The sequence below is a fragment of the Cavia porcellus genome, unplaced genomic scaffold (assembly GCF_034190915.1).
Source record: "Cavia porcellus strain 051 isolate PalLab524CR breed Dunkin Hartley unplaced genomic scaffold, mCavPor4.1 scaffold_6, whole genome shotgun sequence".
Lineage (NCBI taxonomy): Eukaryota > Metazoa > Chordata > Mammalia > Rodentia > Caviidae > Cavia > Cavia porcellus.
In genome coordinates this window covers 24,503,715-24,519,749 of record NW_026947489.1, presented here as the reverse complement: position 1 = coordinate 24,519,749, position 16,035 = coordinate 24,503,715, and the positions used below count along the sequence as shown (strand labels likewise).

General features: G+C 38.9%; 1 protein-coding gene across 3 annotated transcripts in view; it reads right to left on the bottom strand.

The window, feature by feature from the left end:
* Efl1 (elongation factor like GTPase 1) overlaps positions 1 to 16,035 on the bottom strand; it is a 132,280-nt gene that overhangs the window by 13,701 nt on the left and 102,544 nt on the right. For all 3 annotated transcript variants that reach the window (XM_003475740.4, XM_063250114.1, XM_013158834.3), the window contains exons 16-18: positions 10,259 to 10,390; positions 4,385 to 4,532; positions 677 to 1,659 (exon numbers count right to left, since the gene is read on the bottom strand). In XM_003475740.4, coding sequence (XP_003475788.1) covers positions 677 to 1,659; positions 4,385 to 4,532; positions 10,259 to 10,390 — 1,263 coding nt within the window. The remainder of the gene's footprint in view (positions 1 to 676; positions 1,660 to 4,384; positions 4,533 to 10,258; positions 10,391 to 16,035) is intronic.

The window sequence follows — 16,035 nt, the reverse complement described above, 5'->3', positions numbered from 1 at the left end:
TCACCGCCAGAGACCAAGAGCACCGACTATGTGCTGAGCCAAGGAGACCCACAGCATCCTTAGCCCTCACAGCTCCTACAGTCAGCAACACATGGTCTCAGGCCACCTCTATCTCGAATCTTCTCATCATTCATGGCCCATTCAAAAACAATTTGCTGTATGAACTCTGATACCCTCAAGTTTAAAACATTCTCTTCTCCATTTGAACTGCACTGAACCTCATCTGTTTTGTTCTGACATTACAGATTCATATATGCACACTGCTTTCTTCAATAACACTAGGACTCACTTGTTGATTCTATGATCTTCAAAGGTAGACAACAACTACAGGTATGCTATTGTCTTTTTCCCAAATTAGGAAAGGAACCAACTGTTCACAGCACTGCTTTCACTAACAGTAATCCAACAGGAAACAGTACAGGCAGCTTAACCTTCATCCACCAGACCTTTTATAACAAAAAAGGACACTGTTTACTGCAACTGGAAAGGCCTATTGGTCAGCAGGCATGTATGCTCCTTCCTCAAGGTTTTAGTACTTAAGGCCTCTGCTTTCTAAGATCTTAACTCCTTGGTTAAATCAGAAGACGATACTGCTTCTGCAGAAACACTGAGTCAGTGTAGGACCTGGAGACTTCATTACTGCCAGGGAACCTCTTGTCCTTATCTCCCACCTTACCTAGAACATCACTGGTGGCCATGATGTCACAAGTGTACATAGCTGCCATCAGGCGCTGCGGTTTCACCTGCAGGGCGTAGCGACACGCTTCCTTCATGGTGGCAATCAGCTGTCCTGAGAAGGGCCCATAGCAGTCAGTGACTGAAGGTTCTCCTTTTGGGGAAGTTCTCTTCTCAGAGGCATCCGAGCAGCCATCTGGTGGCTCTTGGTTTTCATCTTCACCAGGACAGCTTCCCTTTCCCTCCTGGCCCTCTCCTACCACATCACTGTTTTCATGATTCTGGTTACCAGTTGCCCCTTGTTCCTCCAGTTTACTCACGTCCCATTTTTCTAGAACAAAACAGACACCCATGAGGGGCTCCTCACACATGGGGCCAGAGAGAGTTGCTAGCTGGAAGCCACTCACGATGCTATTGCCCAGGTCTCGGTATCTACTGGCTGCCTGGGAAGCTCTGCCAGCTGCACCTGTCCACACTGAACTCTGGAAGTCCACACTTCTACTGACCAGTATGTTGGGCCCACACTTTCTCGGGCCAAATGACCAGATTTGATCAACAGTATTCCGCCATTTTCTTCCTGTTAGATGTTGCTCCAGTTTTCTTTTGAATTCCCACATTTTCTCTTGGGTCTTCTGATGAACCATCTGAGTATTTTTGCCCTCGTCCAACAAGGATGTCAGTTGTTCCATAGAACGAATCAAATCGCTGTTTTCTTCCAGAATCTGAGTGACTTCTTCTGGAAGGGGCATGGCCCGGACACTGAGTGTGGCGAGTTTGTTGGGGGTTGTGATGGTGATAAGCCCATCAGAGTCAACCTGAACCCCTTCAGGGATTTTGCTCTGATCGTCTCTTGTTTGGTGTATGACTGCAACCTTCTGTTGTTTGCCTATTTCTTCATTGACCATGTCAACTTTTGGGGGTTTTGTGATTGTTTCTCTGAATGGAATAATGGGTTCTGATACACTGATATGAATCTTTGCAAACCTATAAAATCAACAGAAATAATAAAGGGTTACAATCAAGATGGTATCAATGCATCCTTTTATGCAATGAAGGAAGACTGTGCACAAATGCAAAAATTAAAAATTATTTTACCTATGAAAAACTGTAATTTATAATATATCACAATTCAGATATAATACTGCTTTCATTTTGGCTTGAAAAGAGTGCCTCTAATAGGAACACACCTTCAAGGGGTTCTATGCTTGCACTGAAATTTCACCAGTTTGTTCACTCTCAAATAAATCATCTATTTAAACAAGAATGTTTTGAATGGAAAATAAATGTTTTAAAGGGACTTGACATGAATTCTTCAAAATACAATTTACCAAATCTAACAGTCTGGAGAAGACAAGCCCAATCATTATAGCTCTAAAGACATGCTGAATTAGAGAATTTCAGGAAAGCTAGTCAAATCTTCACAATGTATTTTGGTTTGATAATAAGGCTCAGAACCTGTCAGGATACCGATACCTTTATTATATAGCTTCACGATGATTGCTAAGCACCTGAAATGTGATCAGGACAAACAAAAGGAATGACTGAACTTAAAACAGTCAAACATAGCTGCTCAACATTGGAAATCTGGCTAGTGTGCCTGAGAAACTGGGTTTTTAATCTTGATTTTAACTAATTTGACTTTAAAGAGTTTCACATGGGTAATGGCCATTGCATCTGGATAGCACAGATACCGAGCCATAACCAGGTACCAAGTTCAGAAAGCCCTTTTTCTCACATAATACAAGCTGAGTTTCACCCTGGCCTTTCTGCTAAATGAAGATCTAAATTAACATACAACAGAGTCTGAAACTGGCATGGACAGATTCTGATGATGGTGGAACCAGGCAAGCTCTTTGCCTCATAATCTGTCCATTCCTCACTGCCAGTTACTGCAGCCACTGCTGGCAATATGGATGGGTCTATGTAAAAAGGTATGTATATGCATGTATATGTATATATACACATTACAGGAATTTTTTCTTAGGAAATTTTTGAAATGTTTACATTTAATTCTACATTTTCTACAGTTTATAGTAGGTGAGGTATCTAATCTTCTGATTTTTGATAAATTTGAAAAGTCAATAGTTTTCTGAAAATGATATCCAAATTAATTTTAGAATATAGAATCTGATATACACTATAACATGTGGAAGAAAATAAAAATGTGGAAAGGTTACTTCCAATAAAAGATATGATTTTGCAATGGAGTGTGGTGGAACAGACCTATAATCCTACAACTACAGAAGGCTGAGGCAAGAGGATCACAAGTTCAAGCCCAGCCTGGACAACTTAGACCCTGACTTAAAAATAAAACTTGGGTTGGGGTTGTAGTTCAGTGCAAAGGCCCTAGTTCAATCCCCTCTATTACTTTAAAAAAAAAGTTACAGTTTTGTTAGTAATTAGACAAAGCTATACCCTGTCTTGCCAAAGTATTCTGATGTATAAGCTAAGATAAAGCTACTATAAAATGAAAAAATGAGTACATGTGCATTTTGTTTTTGATGTTCACTTATGCATTAAGTAAGGGTTAGCACTATAAATGTTCTACATAGTATTAGTATTTTCCTCATTTTGCAGAGGGGGACATTAGCAAAGACAGATTAAGTTTCTTCTCCAAATGGTTAGTGAGTAGAGAATTTAGGATCCAAGTCTAGGTCTAAGTTCAGAATCCACACTTCTAGTCATTGTACGACACCGAAAAATGGAATTAAAACAGTACATTAAGGAAAAAATTTACAACAATCTTTCTGAAATCATAGGCTATTATAAAATTAGTTTGTATTAGCTCTATTAAAATATCAAATTAAAATGTCAACTTTAAAATCATCTTTAAAAATACAAAATTGGCATTCAAGAAAATTCAATACCTATTCTTGATTTTTACATCTGAAAACAAAAAAGACTGAGCATCTATGCATGATCTTTTTTCTTAGCAAGCCAAAAATAAAAGTGATAAAGAGTATCTTGAAAATAACAAGAGCAAACATATACTACTGGAAAAATTTTTGAAAGCTGCTGTTTGCAATCAGGATTAAGACAAAGGTGCCTACTGTTACAGGTCCTGTTTTGCACTGTACTAGAGGATTTGGGCAGCATTATAATGAAGAATAAAAATACAAACATGATAACTATACAAGAAAAAACCATCATCATGAGCTAAAAATCTAAAGAGTCTCCAGAAACTATAATAGTAAAGAGTTGCAGTGTAATTGCTGTATTCCAGAATAATATACAAAACCCATTTTATTTCTATTTACTAGTAATAAGCAGAATATGACTTTTTAAATTTTTTGACAACATTGGGCACTGAACCCAAAGCCTTGTGCTTGTTACACAAGTTCTCTACCACTTGTGCTACATTCTCAGCCCTGCAAAATGTTGTTTATAAAGTGATTTAGGTTGCCCATTTAATGACACAAATCACCTTCATGTAGAAATATAAGATTTCCAGAAGGTTCACATTGAGGAGACTATGACAATAAGAAAAGTATGTCCTAATCACACCTACATTTACAAAGATTTTGCTTTGTTGCCCTTATATGCACTCTCTATGTATATGCTTAAAGTAAAAATATACACGTGAGGCATTGCATTTTCCTCCAAAAATAAGCCATAGTCCAAATTTTCCTAGTTTAGGAAACATTGAAAAACACTTGTCAGTTGTGGACTTATCCACACTTTTTCCATCTCTAACACTTTTTTATCTAACCTTTCTTTTAAGTCATCCAAGCATCGCTGAAGGTGAACTTCCCCTGCTGTGACCAAAACGTGCTCTCCTGTTTCTTGAATTAAAATCTGGACACAGGGATCAGCTTGGTTCAACAACTTCATTCCTTTCACAAGCTGAGGCATTTCACCTAAGTTAATAAATAAAATACTGATTAATTATTAGAACCAATACAGTCTAAAAACAATAGCCATTAACAGGAAAAGGACAAGGAAATAAAATCGTAAAGTAATGGTTAGTTTATTTTTCTTCCAAATAAAGCAGCAATGTGAATAAAACCACCTTCCATGCAATGACCTGTACAACCAATCTGAGACATTCACAGTTTTACCATCAAGACTCCAAAGCTGATCTACACAACTTCCTCAAATGGCCAGTAGATTCAAAAATCATTCTTATAAACATTAAGTTTATGATCCAGTATCATCTAAAGCTCATTATAAATGCACATATTATATACCTAGAAATATAACGGAACATGTTCTCAAATGGTATATATAACATAACATGTAAGAGAATCATTTAACTTGATAATCAAGAAATTTTATCAGAACTTCACACTAAAAGTAACTAGCTCTGAAGCTGCTTGATAGAACCCTGAATTAACTCTGGAATACACAAACCACTACTGCACCTACTGACCAGTGGTACTGTCTCTACTGCACTCTGCTTGTGCGTTCGGTACATACAGTAAGTCCCCAACTTACGAAGGAAGTCCATTCAATCTGGGAGAACTGTTTGCAAGTCAGGGCCTTCCTGTAATTACTTCTTCCCTACAATTCATAGGGCTTGAGGATGGATAGGGGCTGTGAGAGTTGTTTTTTCACTCATTTTTTCCTACTCAGCTCCTCAGAGCCACACAAAGGAAGCCAGAGGGTCTCTTGCTGCTGCTTGAGCAGAGACAGACTGTGAAAGCATTTTTATTCAGTGCTGTTTTAATTCTACAACTGAAGATAAGACCCGGCAACTCCTCAATGCTTTATTTCAACACGTTAAACACACAAAACCACAGGAACTCTCTGCAAGACAGTGGTTTTTAACAAGTCTTACAAAAGTTTATTATTAGCTTACAGGAGGAAAATATTAAAACTTTTGTTCCTATTTATGAAATAATTCTTTTAGTTGGGTGAGGTGGTGCAGACCTCTAAACTCAGCACTTCAAAAGACTAAAACAGGAGGATCATCAATGTCTGCCCAGCTTGGGTAACTAAACAACCTAGGAAGGCCCTATCTCAAACAGTTAAAAAAAGGGCTGGGGATATAGTTCAGTATGAAGGTCCTGGGCTCAGTCCTGAGTACAGAAAAACCTTCTAATAATAACTAACACTTGGTGGCACCAACCCTGTGACTGATAAGCACTTTGCCAATATGAAATCATGAACTGTGAGGCAGGTACAATTAATTCTCTCACTCTGTAGATGAAATCAGTATAGAAGAGCTAAGCAGCTTTGCTCAACGTGAAGAGCAACACTGCAGCAGAAGCTGGCTGTGACGCCAGTAAGCAGGCAAAGGTGCCCACACTCCACAGGTGCAGAGCACAGGACCACAGTCACAGCCACTCTGGGCACAGGCGATATAAGGCAGGCAGGGTGGGCTGCTCCATATGCAGGGTTTTCAGATGCACCTAGTCCTATGATTTTCAGCACTCTGTTATTTTCCTTTGCCTGATTTGGGGAACTTACAGATATATCATCTATTGCTACTATCCTAACCTTCACAGAATTTAAAAATTGGCTTAAAAGGATTCCTACAGAGAGACCACCAATAACACTAATAACACATGCATATCACTACTACCACCACCAACTTCCACAGCTTTTCCCAGCTCTCCATCAGCCAAATTATAAAGTAAACACACACTTAAAATGTTTCTTCAAGATAAAGTTGACAGAGTAGTAGTAAGAACTATTTTAAGTAAAACTGAAACATGGAGAAAACATTTTGAAATTATTATATTATTTATTAATTTATTTATTTTTGGTACTGGGAATTGAACTCAGGGCTTTGTACTTGCCAGGCAGGCACTGTGGCGCTGAGTTAATATTCCCAGTCCAAAACTGGTTGTTTTAAAATGTTCTCATTGACAGTCATTATGTGGCTAAAAACAATGTAGTAAGTACATAGTACACAAATCTCTCAAAATTTAGAAGGCAATTTTCTACCCATATTTAAAATCTTCCAAGTGGCTAGTTCATTAAAGACAAAAAAATTAATCTTCTACGCAGCAGAAGAAAAACTGACTAACATTAAGAACAATAGACACTTCTTATCCCCATTTCTTTAAAGCCTTGTATGGTGATAAATGGGATCCTACAATGGACACTACACCTCAGTAAAGGAAGAGGCGATGCATTTCTTTCATGGGACCGTGCAACTCCAGTGATAATAACTTAAAAATAAAGTGCTGTAATAAAAGGAACCTAGAAGCAGACATTTGAGTAGCAATATAACAGTGTTAAGGCAAGATCTTCAAAAACAATGAGGCCTTATTGTACAGCCAGCTTCTAATTCAGCCCCAACCATCGGGCTCCTAAACATCATGCTGCTATGGTCCCCTGCTACAGTGAGTCAGGCTGGCCTGTGTGACCAAAAGAACACCCTGGAGGTGGCCACATGGGATTCTGAGGGCCAGCTCCAGGTTATTGGCAGAAGCCAGTGACCTCGCCTTATGCTTCAGGACTCCTGAGAAGCCACAAAAAGGTCCTGGTGAAGAGAACACAGGCCCAGTCAGCAGCAGCTGAAGGACAGCTGAGCCTCCAGGTGATTACAGTCCCAGATGATGTGGTGCATGCAATTGTGGGGAGACACCAAGCTGAAGGGCCCTCAAACTTCCAACCTAAGGGACTGTCAAACAAATGACTTACGTTGTTCCAAGCTGCTAAGAGTAATGTGCTATGTAATACTAGATAACTCACAGAAATACAAACCATAGTCACAAATAAGAGATGAATATCTACCCTATGAAGCACCATTGTGTTGGTTCCTTTTTTTCATAGCTGGGACAAAATATCATGCGCCCAAAATTAAGGAAGGAAAGGTTTATTTTAGCTCACAGTTTGTAGAGATTTCATCCATAATCAGCTGGCTCCAAGGCAGGGTGACATGACACAAGGCAACAGTTTAAAGCAGCAGAAGTCAGCAAAAGGAAATTTGCTCCCTTATATTGTATGTAGACTATCTACCCACATCTTTTCAACACCATTCTCTTGTAGAAGATGAGGATGTTTACAAAGTAAGGACTCTGACTCCCTGATGAGTCTTAAGTTAAACTTCTAAACTTTTCAAGTTGATACAATGTATCAAGCATTACAGCCATCAAAAACAAAAAGGCTGAGGCCAGAAGATCACAAATTCAAGTCCAATCTGGGGAATTTAAGGAGCACCTGTGTCAAAATAAAAACAAAATAGGGTTGGGGATGTAGCTCAGTAGCACAGTGCTTATCTGGTCCTGGGTTTAATCCTAGTATAAAAAAAAACCAAATTTACATCACTTTAATCTTAACTTTTTAATAATTTCTATTTTATGTTTCATAATGTTCATGAAACATGCATGTATCCATAGAAACAAAGGAACAAATGCCTATTCCCTTCTTAACTAGCAAGAATAAATGTGAAAGGTTCTGAGATAAATAGGATTTCTTAAACTCCTTCTAAAGATGAAGATCCAGAATTGTCACAAACACAACAGTTTGAATTCTGAATCAACCGCTAACTGTAAAATCTTGAACAATTACTTTTTTCATGCCTCAGTTTCCCACGTGTGAAGATAGCATAAAATAGCACCCTAAGTTCACATAGCTTTTTAAGAGAATTAAATTTAACGAAAAGTGCTCAGTAAAATGTGTGGACTACAGGAGGGATCAGAGATAATAAAAGCAATAATGGCTTTGGGAAGTCTGCAGTCCTCAATGCTTCAGCAGAGTAGGTCTTACGTACATGGAGCAGATGTGACATTTTTTGATTCCTGCCTGGGAAATCAGAGAAGGGCAAGTGAGAAAACAAATGGACTTGCTTCTGCCTGGAAGAAGAGTAACAGGTATGTTCTGGACTAGCCCATCTGATCTATTAAAAGAAAAGACAGGAAGGGCAGGAACACATGTTCTAGTCAACAGTGGATCTGTCCAGTGCCTCTCTATCCAAGTGTGGCAGGGTGTCTGGCTGTTAAGACGGAGCAATACTTCAACAGTCGGGACCTGGAGAAAGACGTACTATCCCAAAGGAAATGTGTTAGGGCAAAGAGTAAACACACAATAAATACCTTACGAAGACAGCACCTAGCTTTCTCAGTGTTCTGAATGTAAAATACGATGCTGACGTTACAGACCAATGAGTACAAAATCTAAACAGTGTGAAAGCTATAAATAGGACACTTGGTAAGACAACCAAAAAACACATGGTAGATCCAGTAAAAACAGCGCAGTCAGTGGGAGAAAGTAGTAACGCTCTTTTTTAAAATTATGAACAAAAATGGATCCAACCATTTTAGTCTATTTTTTACAAAGTTTGGGGAAATTTAATGAAACAGATGAATACACTTTGGCATCCAGAAGGTTAACCCTGCATAATTCTCTGTTTTAGGCTATCTCATTTCTGGACAAGGTAAAGAAAGTTAATCTTGAAGACGTTCTGCTTGGGACAGAACCTGCATCTCATATTCCTGTTCTGCAGGGCAAGGCTTTTTACTTGGCTTGGAAACGAGCACAGACCAGCATACAATCAAAAATTACCTATTTGTATTAAGTACTAAAGCTTAAATGATCAAGTATTTGTTAATTCCTTTTATACTTTAGACAAAAATGCAGTAAGAAAAACTAAGTAAGAGTACAGATGCATCTCAGAATGCACCTTGGTTGCCAGACTCCAATGTCACAATTTAAACAAACTCAGTTTTCTTGAACTGTGTGCTTTTTCAGGGTTGGATGCAGTGAACAGTGTGAAGAGCCATCATGTCTCAGGGTCTCTGGACATGTCCACAAAGCAAAAGCTGGCTAGACAGAGCATGGGGTGAACCCAAGAGGCAACCCAGGCACTTTCAGTTACATTATACTCAGAAATACCCCTGCCTCTGAGGCCAAGACAGGACAGAGACCAAAATTAAAACACCTGTTCAAGGTGTCCAGGCTGAGGATTAATTCAGAGAAGGGAGACTTTTTGGAAAGTCCAGTCAGGGGAGAGGAAGAACACACATATACAGGCCCAATGGGGCCATCACATACCAGACTGCAATTCTCTAGGAAGGGCTCAGTGAAAGACATGCAAAGAGAAATACACTCATAAGGACTGGCCAGGCAGAAGGTAAAACCAAGGCCAACTTCCGTTATGATATGACCAGGCAAGCTAGGAGGAAAGTGCAGGAAACTTACTAAAGAGACAGGATTATGCTCAGTGTCCAGATAATCCAGCAAGCCTAGAAGAAAGCAGCTGAGGACAGATTTTGAAACAAGGAGCCTGGGATAAAATTCTAAATTGGAAGCAGTCGAATAAAACATAAGTTATGCTGAGGCACACAGAGCTTGCAGAGATGAGCCTGTCACTGCTATCAAGAATATAATCTCCTTGGACAGCAAAGCTACCTAACCATGCCATGCTCCTAAGAAAAGCTTGATGCCCTTCAAGGGCTGCAACTACTACACATACTAACAAAAGCCCACCATACACTGCAGAACAAATCTCGGGATAGCAAGTAATAAATACAAGCACTTAAGTAGGGTAATGAACATCATTCATAATTTACAGGGAACCTTAGCACAAAAATCCATGTATATTTTCAAGGACAAGTACAAAAAGCTATTTTTGTTTTTGACTGATATGGATACAGGATGTGGATCACATGCCCTTAAAAATAAGTTCACTTACTTGGATGTTTTGGCTCAACAGCAACTCTCACGATGGGGGTGGCTTCGAAGCTGAGCGGGATGAAAGGTGGGCAGGATGGCAGGCTACACAGCGTTGCAGATTTCAGCACAAAGTCTTGAAGGCCTCCTATTCCTGCAATGAGATAAAGATGTGCAGGGTCAATACAGGATAGTATATTCTGAATTTATGCTAGGAACATAACCAACGCTGTATATACATCATAAAGCTGAACGCTTCCAAAATGTTGCACAGAATGAGGCAAATCTTTGTTGTAGTTTTTTATAAACTTGGGTACTAATTGCTGTCAAAATCATAGAAATTCTGCAGTTTTTGTTTTCCAGATGTAAAAATCCTACTACATGAGATTTGGTTAAAGGACACCTGCTTCAAATACAGAAATGATCATTTCCAGATATATTCCTCTACAAACAATTATTCTAATTATAACTTTGCTTTTAAGATATATTAGATGACTGCTGAAATGACCTCTTGCCAACCCACTTGCCCACAGATAAAAGGAGCTTACTGAGCCTGAAAATGTGATGTCACTGTGGAGTCCCTAACCCTATTGATTCTCTATACCACCTCAGATTTAAAGAGAAACCATCCCTCCCGCCTTCCAGGCTCCTGGCTGAGTGCAGCATGAAACTCTGAAGGGTGCACAGACCTTGCTGAGCAGAAGGGAGAAGAGATTATCCTAAGTGGAAAGGTGGAGGGGCTTCTGAAGGTCATATCCACAATAGGAGTGGACAACACTGTAGGGTACATGTCATGGTTGATACACACTGTGTCAACCTGGGAAGTTTAGAAGTTTAATTAAGTCATTCAGCAGGGGGCCAGAGCCCTCACTTTGTAACAGCCTCATCCTGTGCAAGAGGAGGGGATGGAGATAGGGTGAGTGCTACACAGGCCCTAGGGAGTGGGAGCCTGCTTATAATGTAAGGAGGAAAAGAGGTTTGCTCTCCCCACTTTTTGGCTCTTGTACTTTTGCTGTTTTCTCCGACCTTGAACTCTTGCTCCTGTGCCATGCTACCTTGTCTTGGAGCCAGCTGATTATGGACTGAACCCATGACAAACTCTTCCATTTGGCGTCTAAGTTCCAGAGCTTAGACAGTAGTGCTTTCAAAGAACTGATGAATATTTACTCAGTTTTCCCTTGGCCTCTCAATGATTTGCGCTTCAAAGACAAAGACACAAAACAGGTACTTCATAATGATTCATCAATGAATAAATGAACATGAGCACAGTTCCATCTTCACAGCTATATTATATTTGGTGGTGGATAAAGAGTCATAAGCAATTACAGTGCAAGGTGACAAAATGTTACATTGGGCTGGGAACATATCTTCCTACGCAGAGAGAAACTGTAAAGTGTCAGGTGAGTGTTGCAGGTTTCCTGGAGAAACTGACACACAGAACTGGGACACAAAGAACTGCAGAGGGTATGAGAAGGGCAGCTGAGGTGCTGGAAATGGGACCACTGGTGACCAAATGAAGCCAGGGAGGGCCCTTACAGACGGCTGCAGGTTGCAGCAGGGTGCAGCAGAAAACCACATTGAATACACAATTTCTTATTTTATTTTTACCTCTTTGCCATCAAGTCTTTTCTTTAAACGACATGCATTCTCGCTTTGTTTGCTTTGGACTTGGGAGGGTAGGTGTTTAAGTACAGGTCTAACCTTCTGCAGTAATGAAGTAGTGCCAGTGGCAGTTGGTTATATTGGTCATAATGGCAGTTCTTTAAACAACAGATTTGTTAATCAGAATTATGTTTGGTATATGGTATGAACTACATATTTGTTTTTGGTATATGCTGTAACAGTGTAGTGATTCCATTGCAAGACACAAATCTGTACTCACTGACACAGTCACTTATGAGTTTTGTATTCTGTCCCAATGACTTAATTTCATGTTTTGTACAGCAGTAACACATGATTTTAAGTGTCATTCCTTAAACATAAATAATTTTAAGATAAATAATTAAAATAAATGGTGAAACATAAAAAGTTCATCATGGAAGAAGGAAAAATTCTCAGTTCAGTCGAAAATACTTGAATTTAAGGCAAAAAGGGAGGAAAGGAAGGAAGGGGACCTCTGGCGTGGTGGCACATTCCTGTAATTCCAGCATTTGGGAATTTAGGTAGAAGGATTGCTGTAAGTTTAATGCCAACCTGGAATATATAGCAAGATCTTGTGTCAAAAGAAAAAAAAAAATGGAAACAACACCGAGAATGGTGGTGCATGCCTGTCATCCCAGCACTCAGGAGACTGAGGCAGGAGGGCTGCTGCAAGTTTGAGGCAACTAGTGGGCTACATAGTGAGTTAGAGATCAAGCTGCAAGACTTTATATCAAAACACAAAAACAAAAAACTCCCAAACAACCCCCTCCCAGAAAACAACAACAAAAAGAAATAAAGAGTGAACAAAAGGTATTAGATGTGACTTTACAGGACCAGGAAACAGTAACTGATTCCTTCTACCTTTAAATTCTCAGTATTTTCAATTAAAAATAGGATGAAATAGTAACTCCAGCACAGGTACACAAAGGGTCCTGGCTGAAATGATCAAAGCAATAGAAACGGAGGCAAAGTTGAATGGAGAGGTGAAACTACAGAAGGTCACCTCAAACTGTGAGCGATTTCTGCTTGCTGTGGATCAGATTAAAGAAAAGTATTAAGGATCAGTTCAGAACTCTTGATAAAGCAGCATAACTTCAGGGGAGACATGCAGACAGGCAATAATAGTAAACTCTTAGAAAAAGATCAGCAGAAAAGAATGAAGAGGTCAGAAACAGCCCCACACAGGGGTGGGAGCGGAGAATGATGCAGGGAACAGCAGGAAACTGAACGACCTTGTCAGTGAACAGTGTGAAGACAACTCATGATTTTGGAGAATAACAAAATCACATCCCTTTCATACAGTCTCTGGAAAACTAAATTTCATATGGGTCAAAGACTTATGTGTGAAACATAAAAGTTGAATGCACACATACAAAAAGAATCTTTAAAAACCCTATAAAACAAAGAAAGACACAACTGAAAATATAAAGTATAAGATGATACCTTAAGACAAAAGGCTCATACATTTCATAATTAAAAAACCTTTGTAATAAAAGGTACTATAAATAAAGCTAGAAGACAGATGTTTGCAGTGTCTAATAGAGGCAAAATTGTAAGTACATGCAAAGGATTAGCACACATCAATGATAAAAGATGAGCAACCCAATAATATAGGAAAGGAATATAAGCAGTTCCAACATAAGACCCTGAAAACAAAGGACATTACAGGTACTCAAAATCATAAAGGCTCAGCCTGATTAAAGCAAGAAGATACTATCTTACACCAATACAAGCGGCACTAAAACCGATGAAACCTCATGTTGGCAAGCAGGTGCAGAAAAATGCACATCTTGTGTACTGTAGATGAATAGCAGTCATCACACACACACACATTCGGGGCCTTGCAGGCAGAGGCAGGGCCTTGTAATATGTAGAAATATCACATACTGTACAAGGAGTTATACCCTTTGTACAGAGTTTAACTATTTTGCTGGACAAACCTGCTAATAATAACATGCGCTCAGATCTAATTCCATTTTAATAAGTTTTTTTTTCAGTTAATGCACAATGAGCTTTTAGGAATGGAATTACCTTGTAACTTGAAAGAATGAACATGCCCCGGGGATACAAGTCATTCACCATCTTACCAACAGCCACTCACAGCACCTGAGTCACATCAGAAAGTGCATGTGCAACTGTCTCATAAACACGGTGACCATAAGAGCTCACCTCAGTTATCATGCCTCCTACTGTAATCAGTCACACTGGAACATGTACAAGCACACTTCATTTTACTGAACGCTATACCCTTTTTATTTATCTTTTACTTTATAGAGTGTTATATCAATGGGTTTGAAATTATGTAGGCAGGTAAATTACTGTATCTTTGAATCTACTTTCTAGATGAAAAAGTAATGTCAGATTTGTTATAAACAGTAGCTGAGAATCACTAGAGAAATTCACCCAGTTGCACAAGGATACATGCTCAGCAGTGTTCACTGTAACATTAAACATTCAACCATGGAGGGCTAGGTAATGATAAAATTCATACAACAGAATAGACATAGAAAAGTGGGGAAAACATCAAATGGTATAATAAGAGCATGTTAAACAAGGCCACAAATGATACACAGTTACACAAAATTTAAAAACTACATGTAGTAGGTATAGATATCTATTAAAATTACAAATAAGTTTTAAAGCATCAGAAGAGAAAATACCCCAGATTGCAAGTGATGACTACTGGGGAAGGTTGGAGTAAGTGATGCCTACAATTTCACTGAGAACAAAGAGCTGACATAATCATGCAAAAATAAATATGGTAGATATATGGATATTCATTGTATTATTTACTACTTGAAATATCCCCAAAATTTTGAATGTTAGAGCTGAGGATGTAGCTCAGTTGTAGAGCACTTGTGCAGGATGTATGAGAATCTAACTCCAGTACAGAAAAAAAATTAAAACATTAAATATTGTTGCAACACAGGATTACAAATGATATTTTACCTTTTTCTTATTTCTGTAACTTGCAAATAATTAGCTTATAATGAGCTCATTAAAAGTATAAGTTTTTATCTTTTAAAATATAAATATTTTAAAAATTAAAATTTTACATGCAGGCCTTCCCATGAGCCAGGGGCAGCTGCCATGGGGAACGGGCAGAGAATCAAGAAGCCAGGCCACGCTTTCCCGTGAGCCAGCTGGTATGCGGGCTGGGAGACAAGAAGAGCAAACCCTCCACCCCCTTAAGCAATGAGCTGATTCAGAGGAAGTCGGGCTGAGATGATAGCAACTGAAGTATAAAAAATAACTTAATGCTTGTATTGTTTGATTGACTTTACGGGCCTAAAGCTGGCAGCCTGAGCATTTATTAGGAGGATAACAATATGAATTATAGCAAACGAGCAGGATCTCCTTCTGTTTTGTTTTTGAAATCCAATGTTTTGTTCCATTTTGCTTTTTAAAATTGCATATTGTTTGATCAGTTTTGCATGCCTTTATCTGGTAACCTGAGCAACTATTTTGAAGATAACAATATGCAACATAAGCATTGTTAAATTCCTATCATCTTGTTTTAAAAACCTATACAGCTGCTGTTGTTTTTTGTTGTTGTTTTGCTTTTGCTGTTTTTCTATTTATTTACTTCTTGATTTTTCTGTTTTTTCTTTTTTCTTTCTCTGTCACTCTTTTTTTGGGGGAGGGAGATACTGGGGATCAAACTCACAACCTCGCATTTGCCAGAACTTTTTTCTCTTTAAAATAAAAAAATTTTACATGCATAAAATGAAAACAGTTACACACAGGAAGTTTGAACACATACTTCAAAATGTAAATAGTGATTACCTCTGGATGATTTTCATTTTGTTTTTCAGCATTTAAACAAGTAATTTTAGCAAATGTCTTGTTTTTATATATAATTTCTAAAAACAGGCTTTAGAAAAATCTGCCCTTTTGTTGCTTCAGTGCTTTGAATAGTCACATTGTTTGGATCACCAGAGAACAGTACACTCTGGGCTTCTGCTGTAATGTGTGACACTGGCCTTCACCAGTCCTGGCCTCAGAACTGAAACTGTTCTCTCCTCTAGACTGGATTTCCCGGTGCCTGGTTCCTGCTGAGGGAGTCTTGGATTTCTGTCTGATAGAGAGCTGGAAAGTTTCCTGGGTTAGTCAAGGTCCTGACAAGGAGGGCACAGTAGCCTGACAAAGGCTCTGCAG